Source organism: Mirounga angustirostris, unplaced genomic scaffold, assembly GCF_029215605.1.
Source record: "Mirounga angustirostris isolate CCGP_5_RB_7025 unplaced genomic scaffold, mMirAng1.0.hap1 SCAF_6, whole genome shotgun sequence".
Taxonomy (NCBI): Eukaryota; Metazoa; Chordata; class Mammalia; order Carnivora; family Phocidae; genus Mirounga; species Mirounga angustirostris.
The window spans coordinates 38,333,648-38,347,595 of record NW_026991714.1 but is presented as its reverse complement, the minus strand read 5'-3'; the positions used below and the strand labels follow the sequence as shown (position 1 = coordinate 38,347,595).

The following is a 13,948-nucleotide window of genomic DNA, read 5'->3' as shown; positions in this document are numbered from 1 at the left end:
ATTCCAAGATGAAAGAAAGAGAGGCCTTTCTAAAATAAAACAAAACAAAAAACTTAAGCAATTAAATGAAGGAGAGATTTCCATTTTTATCATATTTATTTTATAATCATGATTTCTTAGTCCTTATTAAGTTGATACAATTTGGGGAAATAAATACTCCCTTCCCTTTTTGTTGCATATGTACGAGTGGAGGAAGAGGGAACAGAATATGAGAGAACAAGCAACAGGTATAGGGAGCAGAAAGATAGTTGAAGAGAGACAGTGTTTTTATGAACCCTTCCTAAGCAGTACCAACCAACAAAGTATACGAAGTTGGCAACGTGAGCGTTTTCTTCTCAGTGGACTTCTGAAAGTATGAAATAATATGGAACCACATTCAGCATACATTAATTATATAGCATCGTGGTAGATGTTTTCTATCAGACATGATGTATATATTCTTCTTCCTCAATTTTTAAGCTCCATAGATGACACTACTCATGAAGCACTTTTAGTGTATTATTCAGCAAATATTAATTATGATCATATAAACCAATCTTGCTTAGCAGAAAGCACTATTAGCTGCCATGTAAAGGTCCTCCTTTCAACTAACACTTAAATGTACACTTGGAGCTTTCAGAGGAAGTTCTTGAAGGGCATTCCTCTTTCAGTTGGATTTACAACTCATCTGCAACACTAAATGCAGATAAAATAAAGATCACACCTTGTTTAAAGGTTTGCACATAAATGCCCCTTGCAAATGTAGCCAATATCTTGTCCAGAGAGTAATGGTAAAGAAACTGTTCTCTTCCAGCCTTTTTCTTCCATTTCCTCTAAAGGTCTTTATCCCAATGTTTCGGTGCTCCATCGGTGAGTGTGAGGCAGGGCTGCCTCTGTGCTGGAGATGCCTGTCACAGAGAAGGTCGGAATGTGTGCAGATAACCCTGCCTTATGCTCATCTCATCAGTTCTGCCCAATCCACAGGGGTAAAAAATGGATGAGATTTGATATCTTCAACACCAGCAACTCCAGCACCAAGACGCTCCACAGGGTTGAACTGCAAGAGCTACAAAGGAAGGATTTAGTGAGTAATAGGAATCCAAGTGGTGAATCAAAGGAAAACAAAAATATAGGAAAGGAAAGAACTGCTTGATTCAACCCTAGTGACAATGGACTTGATTAATAGCCAACCGACGAGATTTCCTTGAAAGGGAGCTATGTCTAACACCACTGTAGCTGTGGGGTGGTGGGGGATATCTGAGTTTATGGCTTTTCAACTGATTTTAAACATGACCTTGAGTAACTCACTTTGGTTCTCTCAAACTCATAATAGGGCAGTTACACCTATCAATTTCCTATTCCAAAGCACACTGTGACATTAATCAGATATTGTGCCAAAATCTGAGGCGTCCAGTTACTTCTTTCATGGGCATGCTGAAATAATGTGTCTTGAGACTTTCGTGCATCCTCATGTTTTGTTTTAACAGCTTTACTAAGGGATAATTTATATAGCATAAAATTCATCTGGTGTAAGTGTACAATTCAGTGATTCTTTTTTTCTTTTAAGATTTTATTTATTTGACAGCAAGAGACACAGTGAGAGAGGGAACACAAGCAGGGGGAGTGGGAGAGGGAGAAGCAGGCTTCCTGCGGAGCAGGGAGCCCAATATGACACTCAATCGCAGGACCCTGGGATCGTGACCTGAGCCAAAGGCAGACGCTTAACAACTGAGACACCCAGGCGCCCCCAATTCAGTGATTCTTAATAAATGTAAAAAGTTGTGGAACCATCACACAATCCAGTTTCAGAACACTATGATCACCCTAAAAAGTTTCCTCATGCTATTTGCGTTGATCCTCACTTCCATCCCCAGCCCTAGGAAAACAGTGATCTGCTTTTAGTCTCTATAAATGTGACCTTCCTAGATATTTCATGTAAATGGACTCATAAAATATGTTGCCTTTTGTAGTTGCCTTCTTTTACTTAGCATAATGTTTTTCAGATTCATCTATGTTGTAGCAGGTATCAACAGCCTGTTACCTTTTATTTCTGAATAGCATTCCAATTTTTGGATAGAACACATTTTGTTAATCTACTCACCAGTTAATAGGCCTGTAGTCTTTCCAGGTTGAGGCCATAATGAGTAATATTGCTATTAACATTCACATATGTCTTTGTGTAAACATATGTCTTCATTTCTCTCAAGGATGTTTCTAGGAGTGAACTGCTGGGTCATGTGGCAAATTTATGTTTAGCTTTTTAAGAAACTGCCAAACCTTTCTAAAGTAGCTGCACCATTTTACATTCCCACCAGCAATGTATGAGAGTTCCAGTTTTTCTACATCCTCACCAATACCTGATACTATCTTTTGATTACAGCCCTTTTAGTGGGTATTAGTGGCATCTTATTATGATTTTAATTTGTATTCCCTAGTGAGTAATGGTGGTGAGCATCTTTTCATGGCCTTCTAAGTCATTCATAGGGCTTCCTTGGTGGATCTTTGCCCATTTTTATACTGAATTGTCTATTTATTTAGTTATAAGAATTTTTTTTTTAAGACTTGATTTTAGGTAATCCCTACACCCAATGTGGGGCTCGAATTTATAACCCCGAGATCAAGAATTGTACGCTCTACCAACGTAGCCAGCCAGGTGCCCCTATAAGAGTTCTCTATACATTCTGAATACGAGTCCCTATTAGTTACATGATTTGAAATATTTTCTCCCACTCTGTGGCTTGTCTTTTCATTTTCTTACTGATATCTTTTGAAGTATAAAAGTTTTTAATTTCAATGAAGCCCACATTATCAACGGTTTTCTTTTATGGATGTTTCTGGTGTCATATCTAATAACTCTTTGCCTAACCTGTCAAGAAGATTTTCTCCTATGGTTTCTACAATTTTTAGTTTTAGCTCCCATCTATGTAAGTCTAAGAGCTATTTTGAGTTAATTTTTGAATATGGTATGAAGAGTCTTAGTTAATTTTGGTTTTAGCATGTGACTTATTTGATTTTCCCAGCACCATTTGTTGAAAAAACTATTTTTTCACCATCAAATTCTCTCGGCACCTTTATTGAAAATCAACTGACCATAAATATAAGGGTTTATTTCTGGAGACTCAATTCCAACCCATTGATCTATATGCCTATCTTTGCTCTAATAACACAAAATTTTTTAGGAATTTTCTAGTTTCCCAAGGTGCAAGGTGAGATTTTCTTTCTTTTTTTTTTTTTTTTTTTTTAAGATTTTATTTATTTATTTGACAGAGAGAGACAGGGAGAGAGGGAACACAAGCAGAGGGAGTGGGAGAGGGAGAAGCCTCCCACAGAGCAGGGAGCCCGATGCGGGGCTCGATCCCAGGACCCTGGGACCATGAGCTGAGCCGAAGGCAGACGCTTAACGACTGAGCCACCCAGGCGCCCCGCAAGGTGAGATTTTCATTTGAGACCTTTCTTCTTTTCTGATATAGGTGTTTATAAGCCATAAATTTCCTCAATAACTGATTTAGCTGCAGCTGATAAATTTTGATATATTGTGCTTTCATTCCATTAAAAATACTTTGAGACCTCTTCTTTGATTCATAGGCTATGTAGAAGTGTGCTTTTTAATTTCCAAATATTTGTGGACTCACCAGATCTCTTTCTGATTTCTAATTAAATTGTTATGATCAGAGTATGTTGTATGATTTTAATCCCCCTTTAATATTGAAGCTTGTTTTGTGGTATAGCATATGATCTATCTCGGAGAATGTTCCATGTACATGTGATAAGAATGTATTCTGCAATCATTGTTCCATATATGTCAGAAATGGTGAATAATGTTGTTGAAGTCTTCTCAGTATCCTTGCTGATTTTCTATCATTTATCAAGAATGAGGTATTGAAGCCTCCATTTATTATTATTGGATTATCTATTTTCCCTTCAATTCAGTCAGATTTTGCTTCATACGTATAGAGGCTGTTATTAGAGCATATCCATTTATTGTTGTATCTTTCTATGTACTGACCCTTTATCACTATGAAATATCTTAGTTTCTAGTAAGTCTCCTGTCTTCACATCTGTTTTGTCAGGAATTTAATATAGCCACTTCAGCTCTCTTATGGTTATGTCGGTTGAGCTTCTGACTCTTGATTTCGACTCAGGTCATGATCTTGGGGTTATAGGATCAAGCCCCACGTCAGGCTCTGCACACTGGGCATGGAGCCTGTTGGGATTCTCTCTCTCTCCCTCTCCCTCCCTTCTCTAAAAAAAAATAAAATTTATCACAATCTACTTCAGATTAAGACTAACTTAATTCCAGTGAAATGTAGAAACTCTGCTCTAACTATAGCTCCATTCCTTCTGCCTTTTGTCTATTACTGTCATATATGTAATATATTACATTTGTATGTTATAAACTCAACAGCATGTTATAATTAGTTTCAAACAATCTTACGTCTTCTAAAAGAAGTTGAGAAGAAAAATGAGAAAAAAATAGTCTTTTTCGTTGTCGTTTTCATGGACTCATATTTTACCATTCCAGTGCTCTTCATTTCCTCCTACAGATTCAAGTTACTATGTGGTATCGTCATTTCCTTTCAGCCTGAAAGACTTCCTGTATTATTTCTTGTAAGGCAAGTCTAGCAATGAATTCTCTCAGTCTTTACTCAGGAATTTATTTCATCTTCATTTTTGAAGGATGATTTTGCTGGATATAGAATTCTTGGTTGATAGTTAACTTCCTTTCAGTACTTTGAATATGTTATTTCACTGTCTTCTGTCTTCTCTTGGTATTACTATTATTTATCAATATTATTGAAGTATAATTGACATACAATGTTATATTAGTTTCAGGTGTAGAAGTATTGATGCAACAATTTGTGCTATACTCAGTGCTTACCACAGTATGTATAATCACCATTTGTCACCACACAGTGTTGTTACAATATTACTGACTACATTCCCTATGGGTACTTTTCATCTCCGTGACTTACTTATTTTATAGCTAAAAGTGTGTACTGTCTTCCAACATTTTTGATGAGAAGTCAGACATTAAGGTCTCCTTGTATAAAGTGAGTGATTTTTCTTTTGCTGCTTTCAAGATTTTCCTCTTTGTTTTTGTTTTTCAACAATATGACTAGGTGTATTTTCCTAATTAAAGTCCACTGAGCTTCTTGGATGCCTATCAATGTTCTTCATCACATTTAGGGTGTTTTTTTAGCCATTACTTTTTCAAATACTTTTGCTCCCCCTTTCTCTCTTTCCTTTTCTGGGACTCGTTGGTACATTTGATATTATCTTACAGGTTTGTGTAGCCCTGTTCATTTTTCTTTTTTCTGGTCTTTCCCCCCACCCCCAGATTTGTTCATTTCTGTCATTCTATCTTCAAGTTTATTGATTCTTCCCTCATCTATCTCAAATTTGCTGTTGAGATGCTCTAATCAACTTTCCCCCTAGTGAATTTCAATTACTGAAACAATAATTATTGTTATTATTGTCTTTTTCAACTTGAGAATTTCTATTTGGTTTTTTTTTTAAATATAATTTATATCTCAATGAGAATTTCTATTTGCTGATTCACTGTTGTCATACTTTCCTTTAATTCTTTAAACATGGTTTCCTTTTAGTTCTTTGAACATATTTATAATAACCACTTTGAAGTCTGTTTAATTCAACCTGGGGACATTCAGAGTCAATTTCTACTGACTGCTTTTTTCCCTGCATATGAGTCACATTTTTTTGTTTCTGTGTATATCATATAATATTTGCTGAAAATGGGATATTTTGGATGACATTTTACCAACTCTAGAGTCCAACTTTTTTCCCCAAGAAGACTATTATCATTGCTGTTGGCTGGTTTGTTCTTTGTTTGGTAACTTATTTCAGCTAGATCTGTAAATCTGCTCCTCCCATCACTTTGTAACAAGCAACTGTTGCTATCTCTGCTCACTCTTTTTTCCTTGTTTTTATTTTTGAGCTTCACTTCCTAGGGATCACCCTGTGTGTGCATAGCATAGTGGTCAATCTGTGACTGAAAAGAGGTTACATTAAACCTCAGCCCCTAAAGCTTCTGTCCTCTGCCAATGCATAGGAGAACACACTAAAAATTTAGGCCACTTACAAATCCCCCCTGGTTTTTACTTTCCTATACACAGGCATGCAACCTCAGGGTTGGTCCTCGTGGCCTGCTTCAATCTGGAAGAAACTTCACACCTGACCAAGCAGAGAAAAGAGAATGGGAGCAGCCCAGGCAAAACTGCCACAGAGTCCCACTCTTCTTTCCCAAAGTTTGGCTGTTTTTCAAGTATAAACACTTTTCAGATTGTTGTATCCCTTTGATCAATTTCCAAAGCACTGAGATGGTTGTTTTTGCCAGTTCTGTCCAATGTTATAACTTCCTTTCTCAAGAGAGAATTTGCCAACTTCCTTATATGACTATACAACAGCCATTCGAATTTGAGAATATTCTTATAGTAAATATTTAAATTATTTCTTTACATTAATGTTTCTATGTATTCAACCAAAACTTGTTTCTTCTCTTTTTACCTTTATTTCTATTTTTTCATTTATGATTCATTAATTCAATTATTTGTATGAAAAATATCAATTGACTTCGTATTATGTGCCAGTCCACTACTTTTTTCAACCTTTTCACCTATATCACCAGCAGTTGCCTCACCCTTACAATAGCAACCCTATAATTCAACACATGCTTCATCAAATACAAATTACTATGTATTATGAACCTTCAGTATTACTCTATCAATAATAATGATATAAAACATTTATGTGACACTCACTGTGTGCCAGGCATTATTCTAAGTGCATAGCATAGTTTAATTAATTTAATTCACAACAACTCTATGAGTAGCTACTATTCTATTCGCTCTATAGATGAGAAAACAGAGACTCAGAGAAATTAAGTAACTTATTTAAGATCATACAAGTAGAAAGTAGCAAAGATAAGATGTGAATTTAGGCATTGTGGTTCCAGAATCCATGCTCTTAAACATAACACTATACTGCCTCATGAGTATGTAATCTTTTGCAAATGCCAAGAATCTACCACTTCACTTTAATATTACCAAATACACAAGAGGTGTGAAGCATATACTTCAAAAGACTGTACTCAATCTTTTCACTTGAAATTATTGTATCTAGCATTCAAAATGACTATTGTTTATTAAAGTTAACTGCTCAAAGAATTTTAATATTAGATACTGCTAAAAGGTGTTAAGTGAAAAGCTGCTATTATAAAACAAACATTGTAAGAGTATCCTAAATGTATCAAATCCATTTTCGAAATCTGACAACTTATGTCTAACCGATTGAAATGTGGAAGGCATCAAACAATTTAATATAAATTTAAAATATCAAACACTGGTAAGAATTAAATATAACTACAGCATATTTTTAAATATTTCAGTAAACATATGAACAGAAAGAAAATTCTTTCTTCTTGGTTACAATTGGCTTTTCCACCCCTATTCTTTCCAAAACATGACCTCATTATGAAATTCCAATAAAGGTTCCTATTTTGACTTTTACTAAAGTCAATTTAATTAGTTCATGGACTTTGCTACAAATCTGTAATTATAAATCTACAGACAAAAGTATAATTGTCTTACCCATGACTATCGTGTTTACCCTGCCATTTTAAATACTATACCAGGCCTCAAGAGAGACCACACAAGGATTCTATTGCTTAAGCAAATGTGTCAGCAGCCAGTGACAAAACCAAATTAGTCACTGCCAACGTCCCTTCTCCTGAAGAATATTCAGGCAATAAAGCTGGGAGCAATGAAGACATAAAGATTTGTTTTGAAGGTCTTTTTCTCATATAGTATTTTTCAACTAACAAAACAATTGTGTCACAATTTGTGAAGTACAAATATACATGCTCTGAGGATTTGTAAAATGTAAGCATCTTTCTTTTAATTGCATTTAAAATGTAACTATGTCTACTTTAGCACCATTCACATGACTGAGATGACTGAACCATGGGTACAGGGGATTATGAAATCTAGGAAGAAAGCAAGGAGCTGAAAGACAGAAGAGGGGGAAATCTCCCCAAAGCAGAATAATTATTTCCATATAAATCATTTTGTGATTTTTAAAAAAAAGACCCCTATGACCTGTGAGGTAGTGGAAGAGGAAAGTCAAAATGACAAATTGCTAATCATGCCAAGAGACCCCTTTTCCCTTTCCTGATGATGTTTCCTCAACATGAGTGGTAGTTTCCTTAGGCAGGCCAATGACAGAAAGCTGATTTACTATATAATATGTAAGTATCTGTATCGGAGAATTTGACAAACTTTAAGCCAAGATTCCTTCATAACATAATTTCTAATAAAGATAGGAGCAGCGGGCCTTTATAAATTGTGTAGGTAATTCTATTCTCAGTTTTACATAATAAGGACTTTAAGGAGGGAAACAAACAAACAAAAAGCATTTGCTAGCCTTCCTCAAATTATTTACCAAAAAAATACTTGGAATTTATCTTGTTGTGCCACAACAAGTAAGATGAAATCAAATGAGTAGCTGTCCTTTTTTTCCCATTAGAATGAAACGTGTTCTATATCTTTGCATTACCTCTTAATCCTTTTGCAAAGTGCTCAAGGGTATTCTCATCTCATTATTTCCAACCTGGTTATGTTTCTTTACGTTTTACATTCTCTGGGAAATTTTAATCTTCCTAAAGCTCTGATCCTTTCATTCTTCTACACAAAAACTCCAAATATCCTTTTTTTTTTTTTAACTGAATTAAGTATGATCACTCTTCCCTGGTGATCATGATAACAGAACCTCATAAGAGAATTCCAACTTACCTTTCCACACCCATCTACTACTATTACTCATTCCTATATTCACTCCTCCACTCCAGATAAACCAAACTTTTGATTTCCTAATTTGGGTCTTTTGGACTCCTTACCTCTTTCAAGCTGTTCATTCCACCTAGCTATTTCTGCCACATCCTACCTTGTCACACCAAAATTCTAGAGCTGCACAAAAATAACATCCACTACACAAAACCTTTCCTAATACTATCACTGCATCAACTATAGCCCCTCCTTATCTTGACTTGCCAGAGTAGTTTTTAAGCTTCTGACAGCTTTGATCCAATCCATCCGTGATATAGTTATTTGTGAGTCTTACCCTCATAGCTTACAGCACTATGTCTTGCATATATTTGTGCATGTATTTGTTGAATGGAACCCAAATCACACTTCAAGAGAATACTAGGTAATTCTCTTCTTAGTATATTCCTCCCTCCCCCTTTCTTAAAAAAAAAAAATAATTCGGGTTTCATGAAACAAAAATGTTAGTTATTGATCTTTTTCAAATCACCTTTTCCCTTTATGTTTCTCATAAAACTATAAGGATCCTAGGCCTGACAATTCTTGCTGATTGCTGTGAGTCTATCATTCCCCAATGCTGAGAACCCTCTCCAAAACTCACTATTCAAAATTAGAGGAGCATTTTAAATGTGAGGAATCAATTTAAGAAGCTCACTGGAGTTCTAAGCCTACCTCTGGGATACTGAACTTTAATTATCAATAGTCTCTTTCTTTAAAGCCACCGAAAATGCACTAACTGACATCAATGTTCAACTTGCATCAATGGATGAAGCTAGGAGTAATCTAACTTGGCAAGATTTTCTAACACCACTTTTCTCCAAAGCAACCTGAGTAGCCTATTCCTAAGTTTCTAAATATGAATTAAAGATTGAAAATATCCAGTCAAAAAAAAGAAAGAAAGAAAGAAAACAGCCATCGTACATGGTTACAAAATGTAATAGCAGAAACAGAGCAGCTCCAGACAAGCTAAAAACGATACTTAAATCTCATACCTACACAAACATGTGAAATTGACTAAACATTAGCCTGGATTTTGGAAAAAAAAAAAAAAAAAAGACTTAAACACCAATAAGCTTTACCTGTTCTCTCTGACCTCACTAATACTTAAATAATAGCAGAAGCCTAACCATACACAGTATGAGTTCTGAATCTGTAATTAGTAACGAGTCTTTCTTGTCCCAAACTAGTATCTTTAAGGTTTTATAACTATGGACTCTGCTAATTTGCATGGCTGATATACTTGGCCAGTAGAGGTCAATTAAATTACCTGTTGTATGAGTGAGCGAGCCTCTTCAGAGACACATTCTGGCATGTTCAAAGTAGTGTGAGTATTTATTCCTGCTGGATGGCACTCAACCAGAGTCTGAAATAATCAATCAGGTACACTTCTTATCCCAAATAACATCATATTCTGTTCTATCACAGGATTTATGGACAGCAAGTATAGAAAGCTCAACAACCATCTTAACTGGAGGTGTAGTAATCAACACAGTATCTCCTAAGCGGTTCAGGCCAAGGGCCACGAGCCTACAGAACTTCTAACTGAAATGAAGGCAATCATCAAAATCACACGATAAGCTTTATGCTGCTAGCCCTCTTCCCTTAGTTATACAGGGAATGGCTCATAACAGAAAAGTTTACCTTACACACAAAAACTAAAAAGGGACTTGGTATCTCTGAATTTTTAATGTTCTGAAAAACCTTCTCAGTTTAGAATTGGTTAATAATAACACTTTATATATTTGTAGCACTTTATGATTTAATTGTACATGTAGGTGAACTATAATAATCCACAACAATCTTAAGAGTTCAGTATTACCTACATATTCAAGGTAGATGACTACTTACAAAAGTAGGACTGCTCATTTCCTCTGTTTTCTTCCCAGGAGGCAATGTGCACAATACTCTATTAAAGTCTATTAACCTCAAACATCTTACTTAAGTTATTGATCAGAGAGAGTATAAATTCTGTCCTTAAGCTAGAACAGATAGGAAAAATTTACAGTTTTGAGAAAAAAGGTAATGTTACCTTTTATATCTACATTAATTTTCTAAAATGAGAATTCCCTCCTGCTTTCCAACAAGATGTTTAAAACATCCAGAGAATCCTAGTACATCCTCTTACATGAACATTACAGATTTAATGCTGTTAAAACTGAATCATAGAAAATGAAGAAAAAGAATGTTTTGTCATATATCTACGTGCTAACATTATGACATAACGGAATTTTATTATTTGTCCAATATAATACTTAAAAAAAAATCTGGAATCTAGATAAACTTGCATTTTTCTGCTTTAAAAAAAAAAAAAAATCAAAGGTTTTCTTATTTCGTTTCTGATCTAACAACTAAAGCAAAGGTTAAATGTTCTCAATTTGAAATCAAGGTAGCATCTGGGTAAACTTATTAAACGTCCAGGTCACTGCTTACCTTGCCAGTGAGAAGTTCAAAGAGGACAGCACCCAAACTCCACCAATCACAGGCTTCTGTTTCTTCTGTGATTGCTCCAACCTCTAAACACACCAAAAAAGGTTGATATTAAAATTCCAAAGGTCAATTCAACTTTCAAAATTAACATGTATTAGCAAGGTGACCTTTTTAATGCTGAGAGAGCATATACTAAATACTACTGGGCTTTCAAAATTCCTGAAAGTTACTTATCCCCTTTGGTCACCTACTGTGGTTGCATTTTTTTTTTTTTTTGATGCAGTCATATATTAAACTGAGACATTTGTTCTTTAGTTGATAGAGGGACACCTTCAAGAAGCTACACTTAAAAGTTATACGAATCTACCAGATCAGCATTTTGCTTAATTTTTCAAATTCAAGAAAGTATAGCCAACGCTACCTCAGGGGTCATTTTTTGTTTTAGAAATAAAGACTCTAGGTTCAGAAGGAACTTCAAAAATTACTTAAACCAGTAATTATCCTTTTAATTACAGATTAGAAGCCAGAGAGGTGAAATGCCTTGTCCAATGTCATATAGTAAATCAGCAGCAGAACTAAAACCTGATTTATAATACCATCCCTCTCCTATATAATCAATTGTTTTCAACCAAAGGAGGAGCATGTGAAATGCAAATTTACCCATTTTGATATTTAGAAGTACAAACAGATATGTTGTTTTAAGCCCTAACTGAAACTACTGGCTAAGATAAGGGTGTTTAGAATATCTACAAATCACAATTTTATCTGTGTTAGCCCTATCTTTCACCAGCACGAGTTCCCAAAATGCAATATGAGTTTTCAGGTGTCATCTTCCAGGTTTCTCCACAAATTAGCAACACTGATTTTACCAGTTCTGAGGCTTTTAGGCTCTTACATCTATTTGATGCCTTCTTGTCCTTTCCTAACGATATTTGATTAGTCACTAAGCCAGTCAATGTCTACCCTTTCACTTCCATTTGGCTGACACAACACACTTAATATTTGGGTGCAGGGTAACCCACGATTCATAAAAATAATGTTCAAAAATTTTTAAGTAGTTAGGTCAGAAATTGGAAATAACTGAAGTGGTGCTTACGTCCCCAACCTTTTAACCAATACTTCGTAAATCTACTGCATAGAAGAACCACGAAACTCAGAAAACAGCCTGAGCTTTAAGTCTTGGAGCAAAGGTCATGTGGACCAGAAAAAGAAAACAGAGCCATTCCTATGGAAATACTGAAATTCCTCCTACTCAGTACCATCTTCCATATCCCGGTACCTACCCTCTTCTGGAACTCAAGCAGCCCGTGAAGAACTACATCCCTCCACACTAGCCCCACCCAGTCTTTCCTCCCAGGATGTGCTCTAGGCCAAATCACAACCTCCATTCTCTCTGCTCTCAGCCAGGTGGTAAAAAGAAAACATAGATTTTTAACCACTCAAACTACTGTGTGAATAACCAAAAGTCTCCTAAGCCTGCTGAAGTCATGTGTGTTTATAAAGTAGCAGCTTATTTGAAAAACTGAGACCTGGGGCGCCTGGGTGGCTCAGTCGTTAAGCGTCTGCCTTCGGCTCAGGTCATGATCCCGGAATCCTGGGATCGAGACCCACATCAGGTTCCCTGCTCTGCGGGGGGTCTGCTTCTCCCTCTCCCACTCCCCCTGCATCGGGCTCCCTGATCCATGGGAAGCCTGCTTCTCCCTCTCCCACTCCCCCTGCTTGTGTTCCCTCTCTCGCTGTGTCTCTCTCTGTCAAATAAATAAATAAATAAAATCTTAAAAAAAAAAAAAAAGAAAAAACTGAGACCTGACGATAGAAATTTAATTATATATACATTGTATATATATTTGTATGTGTGTGTCTATGTACACACACACATCAATATGATGGAGTATTACTACGTAAGCATTTTAAATGATGTACTCATATAAAGTTTAAGTATATAAGTAAATGGGTATATTAAATTAAAAAAACGGTATAAAACAAGAGAATTCTAATTTTAGAAATATCTATTTAAAAAAAAGACTGGTGAGAAAAGATGACAAAATATTTTAGTGATTTGCCTCTGAGGGGATGAGATGTTTATTTTCATCCTTATACTTATGAACCTACATGAATAGCTAGGGGGCGCATTTTTTTAAACAGATAGCAAGAAGACAGGAAAACATTCGGGTGTGCTTGAGCAGGAAGATGAAGCTATGCTGGCCAATCTTCCCTAAGAGTCTGCCTCCACCCTCTCCCCACAAACATAAGGTATTATATATGAGAGCGCAACCAGGACTGGAAATCAGGAGGCTTGGGCGAAGGGCCCTGAGGAATCCACTGGATCTCATCTGTAACAGAGGGTTGTAAAAGGGTTATACCTGAGGGCCTCTCAGTTAAATTTAGCTCTAACTTCTACGACTTTATACTCAAGGATTTCCTAAAATAGTGATTCTCTTGAAGGACAACTCTTTGGGAGCGCTCATTCAAAGTACTTATGCTGCCCTTCCCAGATTCAAATTCACTGTCCCCACCGCCATCCTAACCTCCCCACAGCGAGGCACTGTCACCTTCGGAAGTGTGCTCTAAAAAACTTTAGGAAGGGTCTAAGTTCTTAGAAACTTCAGAAAAGTAAAAAAAAGTGATCACAGTCCAGTCATCAAATATAATTTCTTGCACATTTCCTTCCAGTCTAAACCAAGCAATGGATTACATCATTTCCC

General features: G+C 36.0%; 1 protein-coding gene across 16 annotated transcripts in view; it reads right to left on the bottom strand.

Moving 5' to 3' along the window:
• RPS6KC1 (ribosomal protein S6 kinase C1) overlaps positions 1-13,948 on the bottom strand; it is a 344,999-nt gene that overhangs the window by 147,234 nt on the left and 183,817 nt on the right. For 10 of the 16 annotated variants that reach the window (XM_045877211.3, XM_054507978.2, XM_045877208.3 and 7 more), the window contains 2 exons: positions 11,247-11,329; positions 10,084-10,179 (listed from right to left, as the gene is read on the bottom strand). In XM_045877211.3, coding sequence (XP_045733167.2) covers positions 10,084-10,179; positions 11,247-11,329 — 179 coding nt within the window. Of the gene's footprint in view, positions 1-77; positions 1,046-10,083; positions 10,180-11,246; positions 11,330-13,948 lie in introns of those variants that run through there. The other 6 variants (XM_045877209.2, XM_045877213.2, XM_045877214.2 and 3 more) reach the window with 3 other exon arrangements.